The sequence below is a fragment of the Pipra filicauda genome, unplaced genomic scaffold (assembly GCF_003945595.2).
Source record: "Pipra filicauda isolate LSUMZ 115617 unplaced genomic scaffold, ASM394559v2 scaffold101_size5749837_pilon, whole genome shotgun sequence".
Lineage (NCBI taxonomy): Eukaryota > Metazoa > Chordata > Aves > Passeriformes > Pipridae > Pipra > Pipra filicauda.
The window spans coordinates 1,632,300-1,657,090 of NW_024103452.1; the positions used below are offsets into that span (position 1 = coordinate 1,632,300).

The 24,791-nt window shown below is 41.3% G+C and overlaps 1 protein-coding gene across 1 annotated transcript in view; it reads right to left on the minus strand.

Moving 5' to 3' along the window:
• Positions 1 to 24,791, minus strand: part of NEDD9 (neural precursor cell expressed, developmentally down-regulated 9) — a 39,191-nt gene that overhangs the window by 7,984 nt on the left and 6,416 nt on the right. Inside the window, exon 2 of the mRNA XM_027745075.2 lies at positions 14,730 to 15,170. Within this exon, the coding sequence (XP_027600876.2) occupies positions 14,730 to 15,170 (441 nt within the window). The remainder of the gene's footprint in view (positions 1 to 14,729; positions 15,171 to 24,791) is intronic.

Consider the following 24,791-nt stretch of genomic DNA (forward strand, 5'->3'; position numbering starts at 1 on the left):
AGCAGGACGTTCGATTTTGCTGTCTCTGGTTTTTCTATGTTAGCAGCTAAGAGATGGGAAATGTTAAGCCATTCTTCAAGTATATAATGAAATACCACCTCTGAAAAACAAAAAAGCTTAGAATTTACATTTTTGGACATTTTGTAAACCATTAACTACCATAATGACTTCAAATAAAATCTTGTGACAAATAAATGCCTTATGTCTTGGACTGCATCTGCACGGCAGAATTTCAGTATAATGTGGTACAAAAGAAATGTTACCTAACCCCAAAAAAGAGCTGGGTTTGTAGTAGAAAGGCTGACAACTTAACTTCTGCTGGTACTATTTAGCTCTAAGAAAAAAATATAAATATTGTAACCCAAAGGCATAAAATGGCAAATTACACAGGTTCGTACAAAATGTGGCTTTGTACTCAGCTGGGGAAAGTTTTGTACCACAGCTACCTAACTGTCTTTGAAAATGTATGCAAGACTGACCTCAAATGCTCAGTCAAAAACCTGTAACAGTTTTTGCTGTAAGGAGCCAGATTTCAGAGTGAGTTTTGCTTGATTGAGGTCTTCAGGGAAATTCCCTCATGCTAACCTGCTACCTCCTCTCTGCTGTGTTAACAGTGGAGTCTTTCCTTCTTTTCTCCTGCTGCCCAGACATTGCTGGGCAATGTCTGTCCCTGTACCATGAAACAATCACTGAATCCTCCCCCTGAGGTGGCTGCCATACCAGCATACTAGCACACAGTTTTGATTCAAAGTGAGTAGCCCAAGGCAGTGCTCCTGGCAGCACCACCCACTGCACTGACTGTGTGTGCCTTAAGGGAAGGAGAAACATTCATGTCTGACAGTGGGGGAAGACAGTGGGTTTTGCAACTGCTCTTCTTCGAATTAGCAACTGAAGACAGGAACTGGAAGCTACACAGTCTCCAGAGAGCTGGGTCAGTTCACCGCTGGATCAGTTCTCTCAGTGAGAGAACTCCTGCTAAATTGTGTGTGTGGTTAACAGGGCTTACATATGTACAAGTTTTTTTTTAAAGAATCTAAAAATGTATTACATTTATGAGAGACTGTTCCTCTTTCATGGAGTCACCTGCTGCATTGTAAAAGGTATCTACAGGCAAAACTTCTAAAGAAGTTCTTTCTGAAGTTACTGGAAGCTTCCAATAATGGATCACTTCAGATATCATCCCCCCCAGGCCACTCTCATGTAATACTGGGATTATTTTGTTTGCCTGAGAAAATTCTAACTTGTATCAATATCACTTCTTCATGCTTTTTCTGCCAGTGAGGGCTAGTGATCAGACTAGCATAGTTTGACATATATATTTTGCATCCTTTTCTTTTTTCCCAGCTGTGTGCTCCCAGTCAAATGCTTTCTACGCAAGAACAGAAGGATTTGGTTTTAAGCAATGTTTACTCAGAGGTTCCTTCCAGGGACTGAAAAACTACAATCATGAAGTTGCTTCAATAATGAGTCACTGGGTGTTCAAAAGTTTTCATCTGGGAGAACAGATAATGTACAGTAAAAAGCAAAGGGCCATTTCCTGGGTAGCCCATCTCCATGAGCCCTTCTGCTGCTGTGAACACTGTGGCATTAGGCTGCTTGCTAATATGCTGGGAAACTGCTTGACCATCCCAGAGAAAAGCAACAATGTGGTGTTCAGGGCAGGCAGCAAAATGCTCCATGCAGTCCTGGAAGTAGGAAGCAGTGCACTGCTGCGGTTTGTCTCTGCTTTACCTGATGGTTGTTGCCTAGCCAGGCAAAGCAGGAGTCAAGCGATGTCAGGCTCCAAAAAGACAGATATTGGTCCCTCAGTCTGAAATTTTTATAACCCTTTGCTCAGTTATGTTCTACTCCAGAAGCCAAACTATATCCTCAATCCAGCGCAGGAGTAAAATGTGACCTGATCTTCTCCAGGTCTCAGATGTGTGATGCTTCTGACAGTCCTGCCCATGGAGGCAACAGATGGCACCTCTGCAGAAGCTTTAGGACACCATAGTTCTCAAAGGCTTGCACAGCACTTTAGAGAAGCGTCTTTAAGCAGGCTCGACAGTAACCGTCCTATGCATCTTAGGACTAAACTCATTCAGGATAGAAGGCATCACCACTCTCTTCTTGCTCAGAGAATTAATCTCTAGGAGCAAAATCACAGGCCTCTAATATAAAAAGGGAGCTGATCTGAGCAGCACAGATAATACGCCATAGAATCACAGAAAGTTGGAAAAGACCTTTAAGGTCATTGAGTCCTACCACAAACCTAATGCTGCCAAGTCCACCACTAAGCAACGTCCCTAAGTACATGCATGTAAAACCACTTGCTCTTCTTCTTAAACATGGTTGTTGTAGGTAAACATTGCTTTTCCAAGAAGAATCTCTGGTTGCAAAGCAGATGATATCCTTGCACGGTGGAGCCTGGAACACACATGGAAGAGAAGCTGTGCTCATGCTCAGCACTTGCAGAGAGATTCTCCCTCATTTTGCATACAGGAGTTTTATGCAGCTGCATTTACTCTTGTAGCTCATCTTTAGAGACCCCTTCCCATTTTTCAAAAAATGCTGACATACCAGATGCCGTATGAAAGGTTTACAGTACTACAAGGCTGTTGGTTTTATTTACTGTGCTGTGATACAATTCTAAAAAACTACACTAAGGCTAGACAGGACAGATGAAAGAAGCCAGTTTTACTCAGTGTTACACTTTTTATATCATCTGTCTTGACACTTTTGCACTCTCCCAGACCTGACCAACTTGAAGCAGTGGTCAAACAGCGTCAGTCCTTTATTTGGTTGAAACAAACTCCTTCTGTGGGTGCTTCCAGCTGTTGTCAAAGGAAGTGAGAGGTTAAAACGCAAAATGCCTGATTCTGGGTATTCAGGAGTCCAGCCTGCCTACATGAGTGACTGTGGACAGAAGACCTGAGCTGTCTGCAGGGCCGCTCTGCTTTAGGTGACATTTATTTTCCAAATAAAAATGCTCCTTTTTAGGCTTCTGAAAAAACTATATGAAAGGCATAAAGTATGACCTTAAGAAACCCAGCAACAACCAAAGTTTGTTGATAACATGAAAAACAACTTTTTTCTTCCAGTGACTCAGGTATATTTTCCTGTGTGGAGGATTATTGTCCAGTAACAACATGTTGTGAACAATTTCATCATAAAATTCCCTGGAGATGCTAATCGGGTCTTTACTGAGTACAAGAATGTTTCCTGTTGTACCTTTTCTTCCAACCCTTTTTGTTAAGCTAAACATGCCTCTGGACTGCCTGTTCCTAGTCAATTCACAACAGAAGCAGCTCATCACCAAAATGTTATCTCCAGTAAACATTTTGTAACCGTAATTAAAAGAATACCCACACTACCTGACAAAGTGAAAATGAGGAGCGTTTGTTCTTAGTCTCATTTCCCCAAGAGGTGACCTCACATGGGATGTCAGAACACATGGTTGCACTGCTTCTTCCGAATGAGGAAGAGAAAGGTAGCTGGGCTGATGAAATAAGAAAGGTACCAAACCCAGTCAAAAGTAACTTTTGATTTTGGATATCCACCCATAAATACATTAAATGAACTTGCTGCTTCTGGGTGGGATGTTCAGCCCTTTCAATGCATTATTGAACCATTTTTTACGGTTTTCATTTTTGATGGCAGTTAACTTTTGAAGATGGACTTTAAAAGGAAGGAGGTGACTGCAAAGAAAACATTCCCCTTGTCTCACTTCTAGAACAGGGATAGCAGTCCTGTCTGGTACTCAGAAATTTATTTTCTAACAAATGTCATTGAACTTCATACCTCATGAGGATTATTTTTCCTTTTACCTCTTCTCTTTTAAGAATGCCTGTGGTCATCAGAGTTTAAATAATCCTGCATTTCAAACCAGCAATTTTCCTTGTTTATGTGTTAAAGGAAACAGATGGTGTTCCCACAAACTATTTAGCCCAACATTCTCAAAACATTGTTAACCACTTAATCTATGCAGAGCAACTAACAGGGACCAGGTTTGGCTCTGGTGAAACACGTAATGAGCCTTCAAACTTTCGGTCCTGCAAAACAAAGACAATTGAGCAGAAAGTTTGTTCTGTTCCTGCTGAAGACCATGCTCTTCCAAAAGCAATTACTTGAGCCTTTTCCATGCCAATGACACGTTCCTAACCAAGAAAAAGAGCTGAATGTGCATGTACTTTACAAAATATCCTGTCCTGTGGTTCATTAAATCCCTCTTTCTTACATATAGTGGAAAACCCCCCAACATTCTATTTCTTCTAGGATTAAAATGGATATTAGGCTGCAATAGAGAACATTCCTAACTAAGGCAACAACAAGACCATTCTCGTGCTTACAGCAGATACACACCACTGTAGTTTACATTGTTTAACAAGGACAAAGAGCAAATAAACTTACTGAAGCAAACAAAATTACTCTGAATTTATAGCAGTACCGTGGAGGACATAACATGGCCTGTTCCCATGAACTGCGATGCCTGATATGCAGAATGATGGGAAACAAGTGAGTTTTACAGGTGAGAGAACTGAAGCAGAGGTATGTTTCACCCCTGTAACACTTTGCCGCACCCAAACCACAGGCAGAGAGGGGAGGTGAAAAGGGCAGCTTGCTATTTCCCCGTATGGTTTCTTAACCCCAAGAACCTACTGATGCCTGCTGACTGCAACACCTAAAATAGATCAGTGTGTTTTGAAGGTGAAAAAGAAGAGGCATGTGAGGCAAATCCTGTATATGTATTTTAAATCTGGACAAAGAACTGTATTAAAACATATTTCCTCCCACGATCCTCTCCTCTTCACCCCATGGGCAATCCTCAGCAGCTGATGAGCTACTGCCATTCACTGCTTACCATGGGAAGAGTTATGCCCCAGATGAGGCCAAGTGGTGGTGCATAAAATGGGGCTGTCATAAAGCCTGGATATGGGAAAAACTCATCAAAATGCAAGTAAATGGAAAAAAATCATGTTTGTTGTCTGTTTTAAAGTATTTCTATAAATTTAATACGAAACTACTAATCATTGACATTCTGTTCCTGAGCCTGTTAAGTGGATGTGTAACAGCTACCTGGGCTCTTTTAAGCTTGTAAGGAGCATGAAATGGACAAAGAATGTGGGGAAATCATTTTCAGAGAGAATAAAGGGGAAAAAACCCTAATCCCTATTTCTTGAACTCCTAGCCTTTTGCAAGGCAGTGGCAGGAGCCACTGAATGGTGTCAGATCAGGCAGTGAACCACCTCTTGGTCCTTCTTTCAGTTTTGCTGCACGGACTTAGGAAGCCACACGTGTCTCCTTAAATGCTTTTGGTGTTTTTTTCCTTGGGAAAGTTTCTGTGGCTAAGTTCAGCTGCAAGAAGGTTATATTAAAAAACGCTGGATATTTGAAAGAATCTGTCTAGCTGGCTAAAATTCTGTCCTTTTTACAGAAAGCACATAGTGTTTCCACTCCTGTCTTTTGTAAACTGCATCAAGATATCCAGTGAACGATAATGAATTTCCTGACAGTAATATCTATTGCATCGCTCTCTGTTGTCTGCTCTGAAAATAAAGAGCAGACTTATTTCTTTGTTATATACAATGACATACAGTGTTTCCCTGCTGTCAGTGAGTCAACGTTGGAGCTTCTCTCTGACATGTGCTAAGGATACTCGCTCTTATAAACGTTTGGGTTTGTAAGCTGCTATAGGTCTTAGATTATGAATTCATAACGCTTTATTTTAACCTAAATAATGCATGAACATTGGGCCACTATAAAACATTCTAGTATAGTATTTCCTGTCAAGACTGAACTGTTGGAGCTTTGATCAAGGTTCACAAGCTGAAAGAGAGAGGAGGAAGCCTGCAGAGGCATTTCTTCTAATGCACTGGGCTTGTAGCTGCAACTATGTGTTGTTTCTAGTGCTTTAGGTCCAAATGCTTCTGCAAGGCAAGAGGAAATCAACAGAAATGCCTGTATTAGTTTTCTGGGCTGAGTGTGTTATCAGATCTACTGCGAGGTGAAAAGAAATGCAGCAACAACACACACAGAGACACCTCTGCTTGTCTTTGAGCGGGTGTTCACCAGTGAATTTTCTTAGAATATTCAGATGTGTGAAGATAAGAATACATGACAAATGCTACACTGATACATGTTGTTTTCATCTTCAAAATACTGCTTATTTTCTCCTCTACTTTTTGTCCAGTTGTTGTCTAAGACCTTTACCTATGAAGATTCTGCTATAACTTGTAACTGCTTTCAGTGCTAAAGCATGTCCAGATGTCACTGATTCACGCTGAGCTAAATTAAAAATGCCTACCTTTGCAGGCTCAGGCATTTAAATAGAAACTTTTAAATGCAGCTATGAAGTGCCTCCCTCACCAGTAGATGCTCAGCCTTAAAAAACAACCCTGCATTACTGTAATGTAAATAACTACAAGTAATGGAAATGGGTGTCTTGCTTTTGAGGTGGTATTATTTCAACAAGATTTATACCAGTTTTGGGTTGTGAGTCTTGAAGATGTTGAGCAGAAGCTGTGAAACAAATTTAAAATAAAAAGTGTGAAATCACAAGCTGGCCTTGATTCAAACCCTCAACTGCTGGTGAAAATGGTATAGCCCACTGCTTTGCAACTAGCCTAATCCTGATTTTTTAACTTCTAGTGCGACCTCTTCCATTAACCAGCACACAAAAGCAGGGTCATTACACTGTTTTTCAGTTTTGTAGTTTTCCTAAAACTGAAGTGCAGGTTTATTGTCCTTCCAAACAATTCCTTTTTAAAAATATGTGCAGTTACATAAATGGCCTATGCTCTGACTAATATAAAATGACAGGGATGTATTAAGTGCGGTGGAATGGTACTGACTTGGATTAACTGCAACTTTGAATGACAGTGTTGAATTTTTGCTTACTGGAGTTCATGATTGCAAATTAATGCACATAGAAAGGTCTCTCTCTCTCTCCAGACCTCACCTGAATGAGCAGTACAAAGCACAAAAAAGCTCAACAATTTTGTCACTGGCAAGATTGTACTTGGGGTTTTTTTCTTTATTTTATGATATTTTCGTGACCTGATCCTGCTCTTTCTCACATCAACTCCGGGGCTTTCTGCCAGTTGTGTTATGAACAACATTTCTGCTTGCTTCAGTGGAACAGGCTTGGTGCTGGCTGGCCTTGAATTGCAAGGCTGAGTGGGAAGGGGTATTTCCTAGCTTCTGGTAAGAGTCATTCTTGCTTACAAAATGTGATTAAAGAGAGTCAAACCAACACTTCTGAGAGCGTCCCATTTTTTTCAGAGGAAAGGAAGAGAAAAAGAGAGATAAGCAAAACATACTCAGTACTATTAAATTATCAGCATTTTTAAGAGGAGTGTGAAAGAGGATAGTTGTTCATCGCTCTTGCTAAGAGTTTTACCAGTGCCATCCCCATGACAATTACTCATTTTCAGACAGACAGTGACATCATCATTTTTGTGCGCATTGGCCAACAGGGCTAAAGAGCTGATGCATTACAGGACTAGTGACAGAACAGGCACACACTCAGAAATAATGTCTATGGATGGACCTTATGGAGAAAGAAACCCCTCAAATTATTGAGTGATAAGTTTTAGTGGAGAAATGTGTGTATCTACTAAAGCACTCAGTAGCAAAACTCAGTGGCAAAACTCAGCACCTCAGCATTTGGGTATCTTGCCCATGATAAAAAAGCAGCATTTTGCTTTGTCCATCCCAGTCTGTCTGGTCTTCTCATTATAAAAAGGTTGTCACATGAAGAACCATTTGGCTAACATGCATATGTTTTCTATGCTGGAAATACTCTGTCTCTTCTCAAAGACAGAAGCCAAAATTTAGGGCAAGTTTGGAGGAGGACAGGAAAGAAAGAAAAAGGATGAGAATATGCGGTGGTGGGACAGGTAGGGCAGAGAGTGTCTTGTTGTGAATGACATAAAATCCTAAAGGCTCACAAGCAATAAACCAGTTTGGTTCAGTCCAAACAACTAATTTTAATTTTTTTGAGGGGCTTCATCTTATTTGTGTTATTTCTTTCCTCCTATATTGAACTGAAAGTTGGGGGAGGAAAGCTTCATTTGGGAATTGTTGTAATAGGGTATTTCCATGACTTCGTTCCCTTTCCTTTAAGACATTTCTCAGAACAGATCCTTCCCTGTCAACAATTTCAGTTTTTGTGAATCGGCATTTCCCAGGGGGCAAAAAAATGGTTGAGATGAAGCACTGCCAAAGAGTTTCAATTCCACAAGAGTGTTTTCGGAGGTACACTTGGGTAGAAACAACGGAAGTGTCTCTAAATCATCTGGGTTGGGAACCATGTTGCTCTGAGAGAGGTAGGCAAATAAAACCTTCCATCAGGAAGCAGTTCAATTTAATTTGATTTGTAGAGGTTCTCTGGCTCACAAGTTATACTCTGGCTCCATTTTTGTATGGGTTTCTCTGGGCACATGTACCGACAAGTGCTCCTAGTAACCGGTGTTTAGATTAGCACTGCTTGCTGTGGCAAGTTTATGGAAGATATAGACACCTTTTAAACAGATATAAACTCCACCATTAATTGTTTGTTGCATCTGTACAATAATTATATCAGACCTCAGTCATGACTGATTGTGCATATGAAAAAGTTATGATGGCAAGACCCAATGGGAATATGTTATTGTCTTTTATGGATTAGGGATGGGTTATAGAAGGTGCCTGTCTCCCTAGAACTTAAGTACATTAATTTCATTTTATTTCCATTCTAACAAATCTGTTTGGGGAGAAAGATTAATTTAGATTCAACAAAAAAAAAAAAGATGCAGTATTATCACTGTTATTTAAAAAAGAAAAATTGAAACATTTCATGCCAGACATGTGGAATGATGATATTCTGGTGCTAATTAGTCTTCCCCCAAATCAAAACATCTCCAAAGTCACAGAATGCCTGCCAAGCCTTAGGTTTCACTACAACTGTGTTTTCTTACGGTCAGCAACCTGTCTTCATCTACTCATTTCCTATCTCCATAAACCACACTTCCTCCTTATGATTAGATTCACTTTCTGAATAATCAGTTTTCCACTTGTGTGGAATTTTTTTCTAAAATGCTCTGCTGCTGTGCTTAGTTTTTAGTACCTAGAGGGAAATTTAGATTACCCGAATTTAGTGTCTGTTTCAGACACAGTCAAAGCTCCAGTTAGGTTTTGAACCACCAAGAAAAGAATCCATAAACTTGCATTTTCCTGTTTATTATTTATTTTTTTTTCTTTTTTTTTTTTTTTTTCTTTTTTTTTTATTAAAGGTTTGATCCTGTGCTTGTGCCTGTGCAGACAGATTTGTGTCCCAGGAGACCTCGGTTATTGGAGGAGATTACAGTACTGGCCTTTTTTGTGATACTCCAGGGGAAAAATGCATACCTCTGGTCTACAAATAGAACTGATTAAAATGAGCCCTGCACTCAGGAAGAAACAGGGAGTAATGTTGAGCTCATATGTTTGCTCACCCTAATAAAATGCAGTTTTTTTCTTATAATACTTCTCTACAAATCACATCAGTGAATAACTACTGCTTACTCTGAGCTGTGGATTAGGGTTTCTTCACTCAGTTTTCATGAAGACTACTGAGAATAGATTAACTGCACTAAATTTTACAGTAAAATGGCTGTTCTATTACTGTCACATGGAAGATTACAAGTGAAACTCCTCAGTCTAAGAAAAAGGCTGTGTGCTGTTTTAACCACTGAGTTTGCATTTAATTTGAGAGATTTTCATCCTTTAGAGCACACTTTGTGAAACAGAGCACTGAGTGTTGAGGTATGTGGTACCATTCCTGCTGTACTCAGCAAACTTCCTGTGTGTTCAGCACTTCTTCCACTGAAGCAATATTTTGTTACGAGGGGCATAAATCCCCAAAATAGAATTTGTAATGTGAAAGCAGAAAAAAAGAAGGACTATACGATCACTGTTTGGGTAATTTATGTAAACCCTATCACAGGAAACTGTGGTACTTCAGACTTGAGGGTAAACGGGGACATTATTCTAACTTCGAATGAAAATACATTTTGCTGACAAACTGCAGAATACTACATATGCTCCAGTTCTTTTTGATAATAAAATATATCTGCCACACAACTCTTTACTGTGCTTAATGTATGTCTCTTCTTACCTCACAAATATGAAAATAGGCAAGAAAAAAACAGATATTAATGTAAAGGCAGGCTTATTTCTGTAACAAACATTACATGCAACCATTTGTTTCTTCCCAGCTAAGACAGTACTTATTTAATTGGAAGGAAAAACGTCATAATGGGGCTAACTGGCTCCTGCTACCAAAGCCTGTGCTGGAACTGCCAGGGTTGGTGCTGCTTGTGGTGTGGCATTTCCACTTTCTAGTTCAGTCAACCAACATGACTCTATAATATAATAATAAAAAATATAATAATAAAGACCAGGGAAAAAGGTCTGTTCCCTTAGCCATGCTTTACCCAAGCCTCCTGCTGAAGGCAGTCACCTCTTGAAAAAGGCAGAGTTAGCAGGATGGCGGGGTGTGAAACCCTTCATCTGTCAAGGACATATTTATACTTGGAAATAGGCCAGGGATGAAGATGAGTTCCTCCCTTATTCTGCTCTATCCACTTTTAGAAGGTGGGTAACTCTTAAGTGTTTCCTGAACTGCAGAGTTCTAGTTCAAACAGACCAACAAACAAAAAAGCTGGTATGTTCCAAGGCATTAATCTCTATTTGCCTGAGTTAGTCTGTGCCCCGTGGGAGCTGTTGTTCAGGGCTAGTAACTCTTGCAGTGCAGCCTCTTCCCTGGTTAAACAGCTGTGGTACATAAGCCTCATTCTGTTTTGTGCAGAGTTCTCTTGATCAGCAGTTCTCCTGAGAGCTACTGGTTCCTACAGAAAGCTTTCAGAATTTGCAAAACTGTTTTCCAACAAGAAAATAATTCCCTTAAAATTTTTGGCCAATACTGTTTTCAGGATGGCAGGGACAGCACAACAGACCAGCCAGGGGAAACACTGAACCAGACAATGATGCCGGTGACTTTTTTTCATGTGTAGCTTTCCCCAGTTTAAAGCTTAGGTGTGAACTAATGATTAATCACAGATGCAAGACTTTGTGCTTTGACAGCACCTTTCCCAGAGGATGTTCTTAAAGTAATCTGTACAGAATGAGTTCCCTCATAATTAACCCACATATTTCACAGATGAGGTGCAGAAACACCACTAAAACCCACGCAGAATTCTGCAGCGAGGATAAAATCCACGTTTCCTGAATGTCTCAAGGTTCCTTCTCTTTGCTAGCTGCAGCAAAAGAGAGTAAGTTTCAAGGCAGAGCACACAAGGAGGGAATAAATTCTAAGATACAGCTTTCACATCTTTATGCTCCTCAGACGCTCTCCACACTTAGGGGTGTAACCGTTTTGTGACTAAACTTGCAGCACATCTATAAAAGCTTGGGGCTAACCAAGGCTAATTTTAAACTGTCCCTCATTATCTCTGTCATTGGGAGGCTGAGTTTTAGAAGGTGCTATTTTATTTGATAGAGGGAGCCAATACAGCTCTGTTGTCAACAACCAGCTTGGTCAGAATCAATTAATCATTGTAATTACCTGCCTCAGGACTCCTTTTTGACTCGCTTTGCCTTTCTGGCTAACAAGATGCGTTACCTCAGCACAGCTTAATAACATGCCCACTGTTGATTTACTGCTGCTTGAGGCTAGACAATTCCTGCCTGACTATAGTTCCTAAGCCTTGCCTGCAAAACCTGTATGGCAGCCAAGCCACACATCTGCACAAAGAAAACAGGCAGACGTGCAGAAATGGATAGGGCAGAAACTGCTGCTGGTCCCACTTAAGAGTGGTGTCTAAAGGACATGGTCGTCTTCTCTAGCTACTGCTATGGGAAGGGAGAAGGCTTCCATATAGGAAGTGCTCATAGCAAAACTATTCAAAGTCCTTAAAACTGCCAAAACACACAGCTTGCTGACCAGCTGATTCCGCTGATGGAAGGAGGCAAAGTGGTTCATTTAAGCCTTTGGAGCAGGTGTCACAAGTCCGAGAAAAGAGATTAATTATCTTTGGAAGACAAAGCAAAGATTCCCCAAATTAAATCTTCAAGATGTCCAGCTTTCCTTAATACTAAGGATTGTTTTTACTGATCCCTAGAGGAGGAGGAGTTGGAGGACGGACTGCTTCCTCAGACAAAGAACACAAGCTAAAGTGCTTCTCTTTAATTAGGCTTTTCTTTCACAAACCCATTAGCAGAGAGTTGCAGCTTTAGCATTAAATAGCAGTTTAGCAAGGTTAGGATGACAAAGAACAGAATCCACCCCTCCTAATAACCCTACAGTTCTCTCTTGTTTCAATCCCAGTGGTTTCAATCCCAGTGGGTTCTATTTAGTGTAGAACTAAGCAATTCCAAAGCACCAGAGATATGTCTACCTCTGATCAAAGCAGAACACTGCCGTGAGGTTTGTCTGCCACTAATAAACAGTGAATACTAAGACCAAGGGCTCTTAGGCTAAATAAATTTAAGTCATGATTAAAGCAAGTAGCAAATATTAGCTAGCGCTAAGCAGGTTGATATCTACTTTGATGAGGGTAAAATGCTTTATAAATGTATGTGTTTAGTTATTCTACACTTAGCACCGCAGCCATTTCTTTTTATGCAGCATAGCTGGCCTGTCATAGGTTGCAGGAAATTAAATGAAAGCAAGTTATAAGGCAGACAAATAATCTTAATTTTCTACAGAAGATGCCTTGAATTCAGAAAAATGCATATTCAAGGTTGATGAAACAATTTCTAGGCAGAAACTTGGAGAAAACAGGTGCTTCACTGCTTCTGATTTTTGCATCTCAACAAGAAGTTTGCACTTAAACTAAAACAAAGCTTTCCGTTTCTCAGTGTTTCGAGGGTTTTAACACAGTCCTAGCAGCAACCAGGTTTATGCAGGATGTCCTGTTAGTTTCAGTGGAGCTGGAGGGGGCCAGAGGAGGGAGATTTCACACGCAGCTGGAAAATTCTTTCTGTGCAGTGTACAAACACATACGTATTATGCTACGCAAACTATCCTAACACTCATTTAGGCAGGTCAGGCCCTAAAACTATTCCAAGCTTGGGTTTTTCAACAGACCTCAGTGCAGCTCTGCAGCACGGTGAAGCTCCTGTGGCCCAAGAGGGATAGCTGAGGTTGTAAAACATTCAGTGCTGTAAAATGTTTCCTATAGACATACACTAAAATGTGATCTCTTCTCTGCTGTTCCATTAATACGTATTTAGCAGGTGCTCAGTGACCTTAGAGGGTATCTAAATGCTACTGTGGATAGGTAAACAATACTGCTTCTGAAAAACATTTCACTATATCTAGTCTACAGGGAAAGGAGAAAAGGAGAAAAAATATGTGAGACTTGTCAAGAAAACCCACATAATTGCTCCAACAAAGCTCCTATCTCTGCCTGTGCAGCAAGTGCAATTTTCTCATTTTATCTTCCTGCACAGCCTAGAAAGCATAATTGTGGAAAAGCTGAGCAAGCAAACCTCTTTATAAATTGACTTGGAATAGTTTCACAGATCTTTTTCTCTTGCTCAGAAGGAAAAAAAATCCATTTAGTCTTATCAGGGAAAATGAAATTATAACAAGGAAATAAAAGCATTAGAAGATGTCTTCCAAAGGCCTGATATGAAAAAGGCTGAGTTGCGGGAGAGGTGGGGGAAAAACATGAAACAGACTGTCTTGCCAATCTGAATTAGGAGATCAAAGTTTAAACCAGACAAGAACTTCCTTACAAGAGCCATCATCTGCTCATGTAACCTTCATATAAATGCTATGCCTTAAACTCTAAAGGTAAGAAGGATGCTAATAGCTAATAGCTGAAGCTGTTGAACTGGGAATGGAGGGAGTGGAAGAACTTCTTGTTGGCTTTGTAATAAGGGGTCTGGAAGACCAGGAGAATCTCCTTCATTCCTTGGGTATCTTCCTTAATCTTTTTCCACCAGTGTGACTGTGCACTGTGTGTACCAGGGTACCTGGCAAGTATCTTATTAAGGTAAAATGAAGGAGTGGCAGGAGATGGGGAGAGTCTAAGAAGGACAGCAGGAATAAAGGGGGACCCACTTAATGCAGTGCCACTCACTGGAGCCTTGGGAGCTGTCAATTGCTTCAGTAATGGCTGCATCATGGAGCTCTTGCAGCTCCCACGTTCAATCAAGAAATTTAGCTGTAGGTAAATGTAAATGCACTCTTACAAGGTTTAGGTTCAGTATTCAAACATCCCTAGTTACCATCATCCTCTTGTTCCCTCACAAGTATGGCTCTTGTCAATCACGTATTCCTCTTTATAGTTTAGACCCACTGGGACTTCTCCAGCAACACTATATAATTTTTAATTAAACAAAAATTACTTGGGCAGATGATGTAACCGTTCATTAATATGTGGGAGAGTTAATCTTGCTACAGTAGCGCTTTTGAACATATAATGCAAGAGTGCCATAGGCCAGATGTGCCTCAGCCTGGGAGGATGTGAGATCACATACTCTCCCTCACCTTTAGCAGCAGCTCCAAAATGCTCTACTGTGTATCTCCCTTGCAAATTAAGCTGCTTAGTTTAATTACGAATAATTAAAGTTACTGCTATAACTTCATATAGTTTTTTTATATATATATGTTTGGTTTTTTTTAATCAGCCCACAGGCTGGCACTAGGCATTAACAACTTCATTGGTGGGCAGCACAAGAGAGCTGCTTTGGAGCTGTGAAGTAAAAGCAAATGCACGCACCTTGTTAGTCAGAGCTGGACCATCAGCACACCTCTGCATGGAGGGTGGCACCTGGTAAATATCTTGTCCCACTAGACCATGACCAGTGGGTATTTGGTAAATTCCCTGATTCTGATGGGAAGGTGGCACTTGGTAGACAGGGTCCCGTGCTACAGCATGTGAGCTTGGCACTTGGTAGATCTTTTGCTGGTTGAAAGATTGATTCATCAATCCTGAGCTGGGCATATCCTGGCCAGACAGACTGTCCTGTACCACTGGACCTATCAGGAGTTTCACACGGTTGCCTGGAACGATGCCTTGCCGGCCGTGTAAGGAGCAGAGCCACCATCCTTCAAGACCTTTGGTGTTCTGTTCTATCACCGTCAAAATGTCTCCTTTGCGGAAGGCCAACTCTTCTGCACATTCGGGGACGTTATCGTACAGGGCTCTTGCCATAAGATTCTGTGGAGAAAGAAGGGCAAGAACAGCAAATGAACAAACAAGCTAGAATTTTTCTGAATTTTCAAGCACATTCTAGGTGACACGAAAAAAGAACGGAATTTGAAAAAGAAGTGTGCAGGAAAACAAAATAACATGGAAAATAATGCAGCAGAGGATTTTTCTGTCCCAGTAGTAACAGCGGGTCAGATGGAATCTCTTTATTTGGCCCGAATGGACAGGAAGTCAGGAGAGTTCTGCACTTGGCATTGATGTGCTCTTCTTGTGAATGAGGGCTTGTCCCTTCATCTCTTGACGCTGATTTCCATATAAGTGTTCTCTGTGTACTGCTACAGCTAACTAGCTGCTATTTAAAATAAAACTTGAACAAGACTCTCAGGGACATAATCCAGAGCAGTTTTTCCCAAACGTTTTTACATTTGCGGGGTCCCAAAAGACTTTCCATGGGGGTGCAGATCCCATTAAGGTAAAGACAGTGAGCTGGCTTTTCTTAGCTGACACCTGCAGGCTCCTTAAAGTCAGGGATCTGTAGACCACCTGCTGAGAAAAACTGTTCTGAAATACAAACTGACAAAATGTCACAGGTTTTGAACTACAATGCTTGTGTTTGCACATGGCTTTGTGCCTTCTCACTCTTTCTGTGAACTTCCTTGGTGGTGCAGTACAGCACAGCATCAGCTTAATAGGCAAGGAGCTTCCTCTCCCCACTGCCTCAAAACCACCACCACAAAAAAATCCCTCCAAAACAACCTCAAAGGACATAGTTCCTCTGAGTCCCACTTTCTGTAGAAAGATCTTGAAGAGAACATTATTTAAAAAAATAATGTGCCTAGTTACCCCAAGTGTTGTGGCTGTGCTACCAGCAGTACCCCTGCTAAGAAGTTTTAAGCCAACTCTGAATTGATGTAAGATTGTGATGTGTTCCTAATGTGTTACTAAGAATAATAAGCACCACCTTCTATCACAGATGGAAGCAGCTCCCTTTCCTCTTCCTTTGCAGGCCTGAATGGCACATCTAGTTCTGAGTAACTGGCCAAGGTATTCAATGGAAAGTAGGCAGGCTGTCTGTATTAACGTTCTTGGACCCCTCAAAAAGGCCATGAACATTTAATTTTTTGGGTGTGGTGATATTTCCAAACGTGTTGGAAACAAGTGCTTCATGACTGCCTGATTTTCAGTGAAGGCATTCAGCAGAGATGGTTATAAACTAATCATAAGCACTTGAAAAAATATACGGAGCCCTGAATTTGTAGCGCTCAAGCTGAAATACTTGGATGCAGTACACAAACTGAAATAGTACTAATCCACCAAAAAGGATATGCAGCTGTCTTAAACATTTATCTTCCCTTTGTTAAAGGGATAGTGTCGAGTACAGTTTAGTGTTTTTATCTGTCATATTTATCCTCTTCCTTGGCTATAACAGAACTTTTTTTTATCCCTCACTTGTTATATCTTTCCCTATTGACACACACTTGTTTTCCAATCATCTCTGTGCTTCATCAAGACAGCAGACTTCCATTTGACCTTGCTCAGTCAGGAGGCTGTACACAGGGCTGACTAGTGGATGGAAAAAGGGTAAGCTCAGATGTCACATAAAAGGTAGGCGGACATGCTTTTTCCAAGACATTTAGTGTTGAAATGGGGTGCATGAGATCAGTTTCCTCTTCTCTAAATGGAGGATCAGCTTTCAAATGTATGAGAAACACTGGCTTTGCCTTTCATCAGCATCATTAATGAGGTCAGTATAAATTAAGCTTTGGTTTGGAAAAGTAGGATGGCCATTTTGAACTCCCCTGTAAACAGCAGGATTGAGGCCCACCATTCTCTCTGATGTACATCTACTCAGCTCATCAGTAACAAAGCACTAAGAAACAAGAATATAGATAAAGGAGAGAGCGATTTTTGTCCATGCCTTGGCAGGACTGTAAAACTATTATTTAAGCATGGTCAAAACCAGCAGTCTCTTCTTGAACACTACATCTATGCTCTTGCTGTGTTGACCTGGCTGCTTAGCTGAGTCCTCGGAGCTCATAAAGCAAAAGCCCCTGCCTAGTATGAATATTCAAGTTAATCTCTTATCTTTCTACATTTTTTCTACCATGTCTTTCACAGGCAAAATCTACTAACATGACTAGCTGAGCCTGTGCAACTGACAAAATATTTAAAGAAGGCTTTCACAGAGGAGTTGTTTAAAGGAGGAAGATTATGGCTAGATTGGGGAGGCCCAAACCAAGCAGGCTAAATCAAAGATAAATGCATATTCTTCTACACTTTGGTGATTAAAGGTATTTGAAAAGCTTGATTAGCTTTTACAGCAAAGCAATTCTCAGAACAAAGCTGGAATGGTGGTAGAATTAGAGCAGATAAAAGTTCCCATGTGAATTTTTCCCAGTTGCTCATTATCTCTGTCCCAGTGACCTTCTCACCACCTGGCACGCAGCATGTTAATACTTTCTGGATGTGCTTCAAGAACTTCTTTGCTGCAAACAGCTTCAGATTCTCATTGTCAGTGTTAACTCAGGCACCAGTATGTGAATCATACTAATTGGTTGCTACTTGTTTCACAGCAATTTCCCCAAGGCCTTTTAAATAGCCCAGAGCCATGCCACCAGCACCAGTCACTGATGGAGCAGTGAACCAGGCAAAATATTCCACCAAATAAGGACTAGGACCAGAAACACTAAGCCTGTTGCTTGGTGCCAGCAGCAAAGGCACTGATCCTGCTAAGCAAATCTGTGTTTTGGGCATTTCCCTGACTTCATTCTTCCTTCACAGGATTGCTTAACACGAGCTTCAGAAACAGTGTCACAGTCACTTTCATTACTCAGCAGAGTCAGCGTGGAGAAAAATGAAACTGTCACCACAGAAGGCCATCAGGAAAGCTTTTCAAAACCACAGAGGTACCTTTAACCTGCTGTGGTGATCAAAACTGTAGTCTTTACTTTTCCACACACGGAAAGAACTTCCGATCGAAGATATCTCTCAACATTTATGGGCTTTATCTCAACTGACTGGACAAATTTGACTATTTTTTGGATTCTGTGGGCATCATAGCCAATATCTCAATAGTCCCTCTTCTTGTTCTCATCAGCTCAGAGAATGGGGAGCATTATACGGAATTAATTCGACTTGCTCTGAAGACACATGGATATGTCGCTCATCTGTCTGTGAAACAGGCATCAAATAAGCACTAAGATCTGATATGAGAAGACACAGCAGTGACCTTTTTGTGTAAGCGCTAAAAAAACCTTGGCCATTTCCTAAACAAATCGGCGATAAAGAAAGGGCAATGAGAAAATTGTACTGGAACTTGTTTTCACAACTGGCAAGTAGCACAGAAGTCCCTTTGTATTTCTAATACAGCAAGAAAAAAGGAGGGCAACAGATTGAGAACTACAAATTCAAGTTCTGTAACGGTAGGGAAAAATGATCTGATGTTATATAGGGGAAAAAATTTTGGTTTGTCATAGAAATAAGCTGTACTTCATAAAATGAACATGATGGCAGCTACCACCTTCTTTTAATAAGATTAAGGATGGAAGTCTTTGTTGCCCTCCTTTGGTTCAGTTAAATTAACTGCATGATAGGTCTTTTCCAGCCTGGTTGATTCTGTGAGAGATGCAGTGGTGCCCTTCTCAAAATCCAAAAGTACTTGTGGTCTCTATGCAGCTCCATTCTCCTGAGCCCCCTGTGTTATAGCAGCCATGCTTCAATTAAGGAGCACTTCTGTATAACTGATGGTTGACTGGAAAGATTCCTCAAGCCTAGCTAGCAATACTTGGGATGTCTGGAAGTTGAAGCTACGGTCAGGGCCCTACTGTGTTAATACTCTGTTACAGGCAAAACATTCGTTCTCAAGAGGCTTGAATTCCTCTTAACCTTGGACACATGAGTGCAGCAGAAAGCATCTTATGTAAAATCACTGAAAAACGGAAGTTCTTCAGTCTTCTGTTAAACAAAGTGCTATCTCAGTTGTCAGCAGGTCAAAGTGAAAGGGAGCCTGACCCCAATGACTACTGCCCCAGGGATTTTAGCTGGAACATGCCCCAGGAAAAGGCTCAGTTGACTTTGCTGATGCCTTGTGTCAGAAACTCTGTCTAAAAGAACTGAAACTGAAATGGATACTCTCTAGATTAAATGCAGATTACAGTGCCTGCGGTCCCAACTTTCTACCTTGGTTGAGACAAAAGTAAAGCTTTCAAGCTCCCTCAAGGTAAAGTGAGCCTGGGATTTGAAACTTTTGAGTTTTCCTTTAGTGTCAATTGCAAGTCCATTAGATAAACCCTGGAAAGGTGCAATTTGTATTCTCTGCACATCTTAGATTTTTCTTTCTTTTGCATCCAGGATGGGTGTCCTAGAGAAACCTGACTGAGAGCAAAAGATGCTGCTCCGAAAACTGTCAGCTGTTCTACTTGCAGAACCCAAATTAAAAAAAAAGACTCTGTACACTATTTTTCTTCTCAGACGTTGAAAGAATTACATGCCAAATTCAGATGCATAAATGAGGCCTGTTATAGAACAGCCAAAGGTGTCTACTCTCTCCTTAGCCTACTGCAATTGATGGTTAACATGTCTGCAGCTCAATAAAGACACATGAAAATACTTTGAAGAACATGATCTGTTTTGGTTGGCCTTCTCTGCAGTGAAGGGAACTGACAGAATTCTGTAATGTGCAGTCTGGAGGATGAAGAGGCAGAGTGGCAGAAGAGGGAAGAGGCAAGAGTTAAAGAGAGTGGTGGAAACATCTACTATTTCTGTTAGAGTAAACACATCCAGTGACGTGGGTAACCAGAGTGTGTGAGGTGCCCACAGCCACGGAAGCAAACACAGGAATAATAAATTACATGCTAGGAGATTAAATACAATGGACTCTTTAAGGGTTGAGTGTTGCAGTGCCAAGCTCTTAGCGCAGGGCTGCCGACTTGACTCCTTAGCCAGCTCCACAATGAATGAATGCTCAAGGAAAAGGTTCAACCAACCGTAAGCTCAAAGAATTTCTGCCACATCCCTGAGAGGTGCAATATGAGGATACTGATCCCTGCTCTGTGCTTGGCTGATGAGGTGTATTGTTTTGTTCCGCTTTATCTTGTTTTTAAATATTGCTTCCTATGTGTAGAGTTTATGTGCAAACAAAACTAGGAAAAGTGCCTGTGCTCTTCACTGAAAAAGGGTGGGACCCCTTTTTTCTATAACTGGACAAACTGTTTCTTAAAATGACAAACAGCTTCTCTTCTGTGTTTAGCTAGCTTGGGAGTAGGAAGGGAGGAACAAAGGAAGGAAAGGTGAGGGTGACACTCCCCAAAGGAGTGTCTGTGAACAAATCAGTAGCTTAATTTTCATTGGGTCACTTTTAATTATCCATCGCATAATATTTTTGATATAGATTCACATCTTTTAGGTTTCTTTAAAATGAATCACTGCCACTCCAAAGTACGCTTAAGCATTTACATACACTTGTACGGCTGCAGTAAGCGCAACAAATAATGATTTGCCTGAGACTAAAGAACCGATCTGAAAACCCACCAAGAGTGAGTTTTATCGTGAGAGAAATGGTTTGACTACAAGCAGCACTGGTAGAAGAGAGGGAAGTTTGTGCTTCTCTTGCCTTCTGACAAAAGTGCTTCAGTGTAAGAGCCATTGGACAGTTTAACTTCAGTGCTTTTCAGCTCTCATCTCCTTTTCTATTTCTCACTGTCACTGCCCCTGAATAAAGAATTTATTGTGCTGTGTTGGCAAGGAAAGCAACTATTGAAGCACAGTAGGTAACAGGTCTATCTATAACAAGCAACTTATCATGAAGGCTACTTAATAGAAGTGGACAGAGGTCACTGAACAAGATATTCAGCTTTTAAAAATGTCTTTTGCTGGTCTCCTCAAAGCTGTAAGAAGACAGTGTGAACAGCAAAGGCAGTATCTGGTGCACACAAAGCTGCACTGGCATGTTTTTAGACATGTCCTTGTGGGCAGTGACGTGGGGCATGGACTACGAAATGGCACTGCTTGGCCATAACAGCCCCCATACGCGTGTAGACCTTGAACGACTCATCACCAGCAACAAGCTGTGTGCAGATACTTGCTTTTTATCTCAAGTTGATAGCTAGCAGAGAAGACAGGAAGTGCTACCACAGCATGTATGAAAGAGTCTGCTGCACTAGCAGGGCGTCACGGTGACCGCAGCTTCAGAGGGAGCACTCTGAGAGGCCCTTGGCCTGTGCCTGGCTCTGGGAACTCTTTGGGCTCACTGCTAATGGCAAAATAAGGAACCTGGTCGCAAACGCTCAGCACAATAATGTTTCAGTTTGCTCCTCAGGCAAAGTTCCACTTTTCAGGCACTCTCTTGCTTTCTTCCACCAAAACCCCCAAGTTTTGATTTAGTGAAGATACTTCTCTGGTCAAGCGTTGCTAGGCCAAATAATTACAGTTCTGGGTGGAAACTAAAGCAGTTTTCCATGCACAGATTTGGAAGGCTAGCTTTACAGCTAATGAGAGACCTATGAGCTAACAGCCTGAGCAGAGCCCTAAGGAGGACAGGTCTTCATCCACCCTAAGTATCCTTGCATCCTGTACATCTCTGCAACAGAGGCTGTCAGTCATGCTAAAGCACACCACGCTGTGTGGAGGTTGTGATGTGGAAAACCTTGAGTTTGGAGGGCAGAAAGGGTCTTATTTCAGTGTTCCACTGAGCTGTCCCAGCCTGCCTGTCTGGCCTGAGGAGCCTGAATTTCAGAGTTTGTTCTGGCTGGGATTTCCTTGGTAGTGAGACAAGTTACACAGAAAGTAAAAGATGAAAAATGGGAATATCCCCTCCTTAATGGATCACACTTGGGTAGGCCAAAGTAGCACTATGGCTGTCACGCTCTGGAATATTCACTGCCAGTTTCTGCAGGCACAATACTCCACCAAGCAAGGGGGGCAGGCAGGCAGCAAGTGGACCAGGCACTTCACACTCCTGCTCAAGATGCTGATATGGTACACTGATTCACCCAAATCTGGGATTCAAATGTGACATAAATGTGAGAGACTGAAGGCTCTCTGGTCTGAAAACACTTTTCGTTTCATAGCTGCTCCATTTTAAGTAAATAGGAGATATTTTTGCACCCATTTTTTTGGCAGGCAGTTGGCAAATAGTTTGCAAAATGGAGGCACAGCAGTGAACCTGCAACTTCAGAGGGAATCCAAATGCATGACTCTGAAAGAAGGAATTAGGAGGATAGAAGAGGTGTGGGAGGGGAAGTAAAAAAGGAAAAATGTGAAAATGAAAGTTAGAGCTAAGATCCTAACTGAAGCTTTAGCCTGTGGGAATAAAATACTTAATTATTCTGCACTGTGTGCATCCGCTTATTGCCATGAATGAAGTTTCGAAATGGACAACTGAGTTGAAAAAGAAAGTTTTCTGGCTCTGTATCTACTAAGAACAGCAAAATGATAATTTCTACCTTAGCTAGAAGGAAAATAAGCTAGGCTTTCTTTGTTCACGTGATATTCTTTTGTCACTTGATTTGAGTTTTGGGTTTTGGCTTGTCCGGTTTTATTTTAGTTAGAGAGGATGCGAGGTATTGCAAAGGTAATCACAGAAATATAACATCATAGATGTTAAATAAGGAGTTCATTTACCCCTTCTGTTTCTGATGTGGTGAAGGCTGGATGTGTTGTACCACAAAAGCTCCGAGGTGCTTGGTGAGCACGTAGGAGGAGTTTAAGAGGAGTGACAACTCCCATAGCAACCCTGTGTTTGGCGTCTGTGCAGTGAGACGCAGTGGGTCACAGCTACGCGGGAAAAGGGCATATTCGCTCAGCCATGGGGAACACTCCTGAGATTAATGCACACAGCTTGTGCTGTCAGACCACCCACCCTGTTTGGGGCTATCACCAAAGTCCCATAGGGTTTGCGACAGTAACATTTACAGTGAAGCAGAGCACTGATCTACTGATGACATATCCTGATCTTACTCCCTTGCCCTCTGAGTTCCTGAAGTTTACAGGAGTGCCAAAATACCATTTTCTTTATTCTTTCTGGGAACACAAACCACATCCCCTGAGTTACCTTCAAGACCTATTAATATTTTGGGAAATTCCACCACACCTAACTCACTAAGTTTTCTGTATATGTTTCATCCTTGTAACCAGTTTCCTTTCCCCCCACCCAAGGAAGGGTGTGATCTAGTTCCATGACTTTAAAAGGCCTTTTCAAATCTGTCTGAAGGCTGTGTGCCTTTTGTGACATCAACAGGGAGGGGAAAAAAAAATCAAGCATGCAAACAATAGCCTTAGAGCAAATATGATCTCACTGTGATTAAACCACAGTACATCAAAATCAAAAGGCAGATGGAAAACCTAACCTCTTTCCCTCAGGCAGGCAATTAAAAACTTAATGAGAGGAGATCGGATGTTAAATGCTTAAGAATTGAAGAAGCAGAGCTGGGGGGGGGGTGGGGGGAAAGGACAGAAAGAAAGAATTCTGAAACGTGTGTTTTGAGTTCTCCATTTTCCATTTTCTGGCATTTGTGAGCAGTCTTCTCCCAGACAAAGCTTCCTCTAAAAACAACCACACCCTCTTTCCAAATTTAACCCTTCCTGTGCGGCTCTGGGGAAACAATTACAACAATTACAATTTGTCAAGAAACTATAGCTGGGTAGACATAGGCCCTCAGTATTGTCAGCAACTTACTTATCTGATGTCTTCAGCTTTGAAAAATATGACTTTTTTAAAAATTATTTTTTTAAGTCTAGAACTTAGATGAGCTGGGACATGCTCTTCTTCCTCCAAGTCTCTCAAAAGATATTCTGATAGTAGGGAAAGTCGCTCTTCTCCAGTCAATTTAGTGTCACCATCTAGGATACTACACAGCAACTACAACTTGGGCTGACCCAGGACTTCAGCTTACTAAAGCAAAACAAGCTTGGGAACTCGTATTTCCAGGCTTCTACCAGCCCTCAGCAGGCTGGTGGGAAGAAAAGATAGCATGTTGCCAGTGAATCAGGCTTCCAGGAGAGCCAAGCTTGGCCTGCAGAGATGATGCTTGCCAGGTCCGGTCAGAGCCATTTCCATTCTACAGGGTGGCAGCCAAAAGTCAACAAGCCTCCCAGAACAGCTCAATTTTGGCAAGCTGACATTTTCTGGGTAAGCATACCCCCGGAAAAGGGAGATGGTGAGTTCATTTTAACCACCTATAGTTACTTTGCTTAGTCTCAGGCTGAAACACAACTTTAACTGCATTCCTGATCGCTTGAGACTGGTTTGTGCAGCTTCTGGGTCGCAAACAAGATAAAGCAGAGAGAGAAAACAAAAGAAGGTATCTGCTTGTAAACTAGGCCATTCTATAGCAGTAAAAATTGGTTTATTACCTTAACCATTTTAACTGGATGTAAAGTCCACAGGATAAGGGCATTCATGACCCTACCTACTGTAAGCTGTTTAAACAGTCAACGTGCTTCTAGTTTTGTACTTAACCCTTTGGATCAAAAATTTCCTTAGAGAATCGTTGAATTTTCATAGTCTGTATCTTCCTCTCACTGTCTGCAACTAAGCACAACATTCATTGGAAGAATTGAGATTTACTTCTAGGACCTTTCAGCATATTCTAGGAGTTGTTGTCACCAAGCGATTCATGGTATTGCTACTGC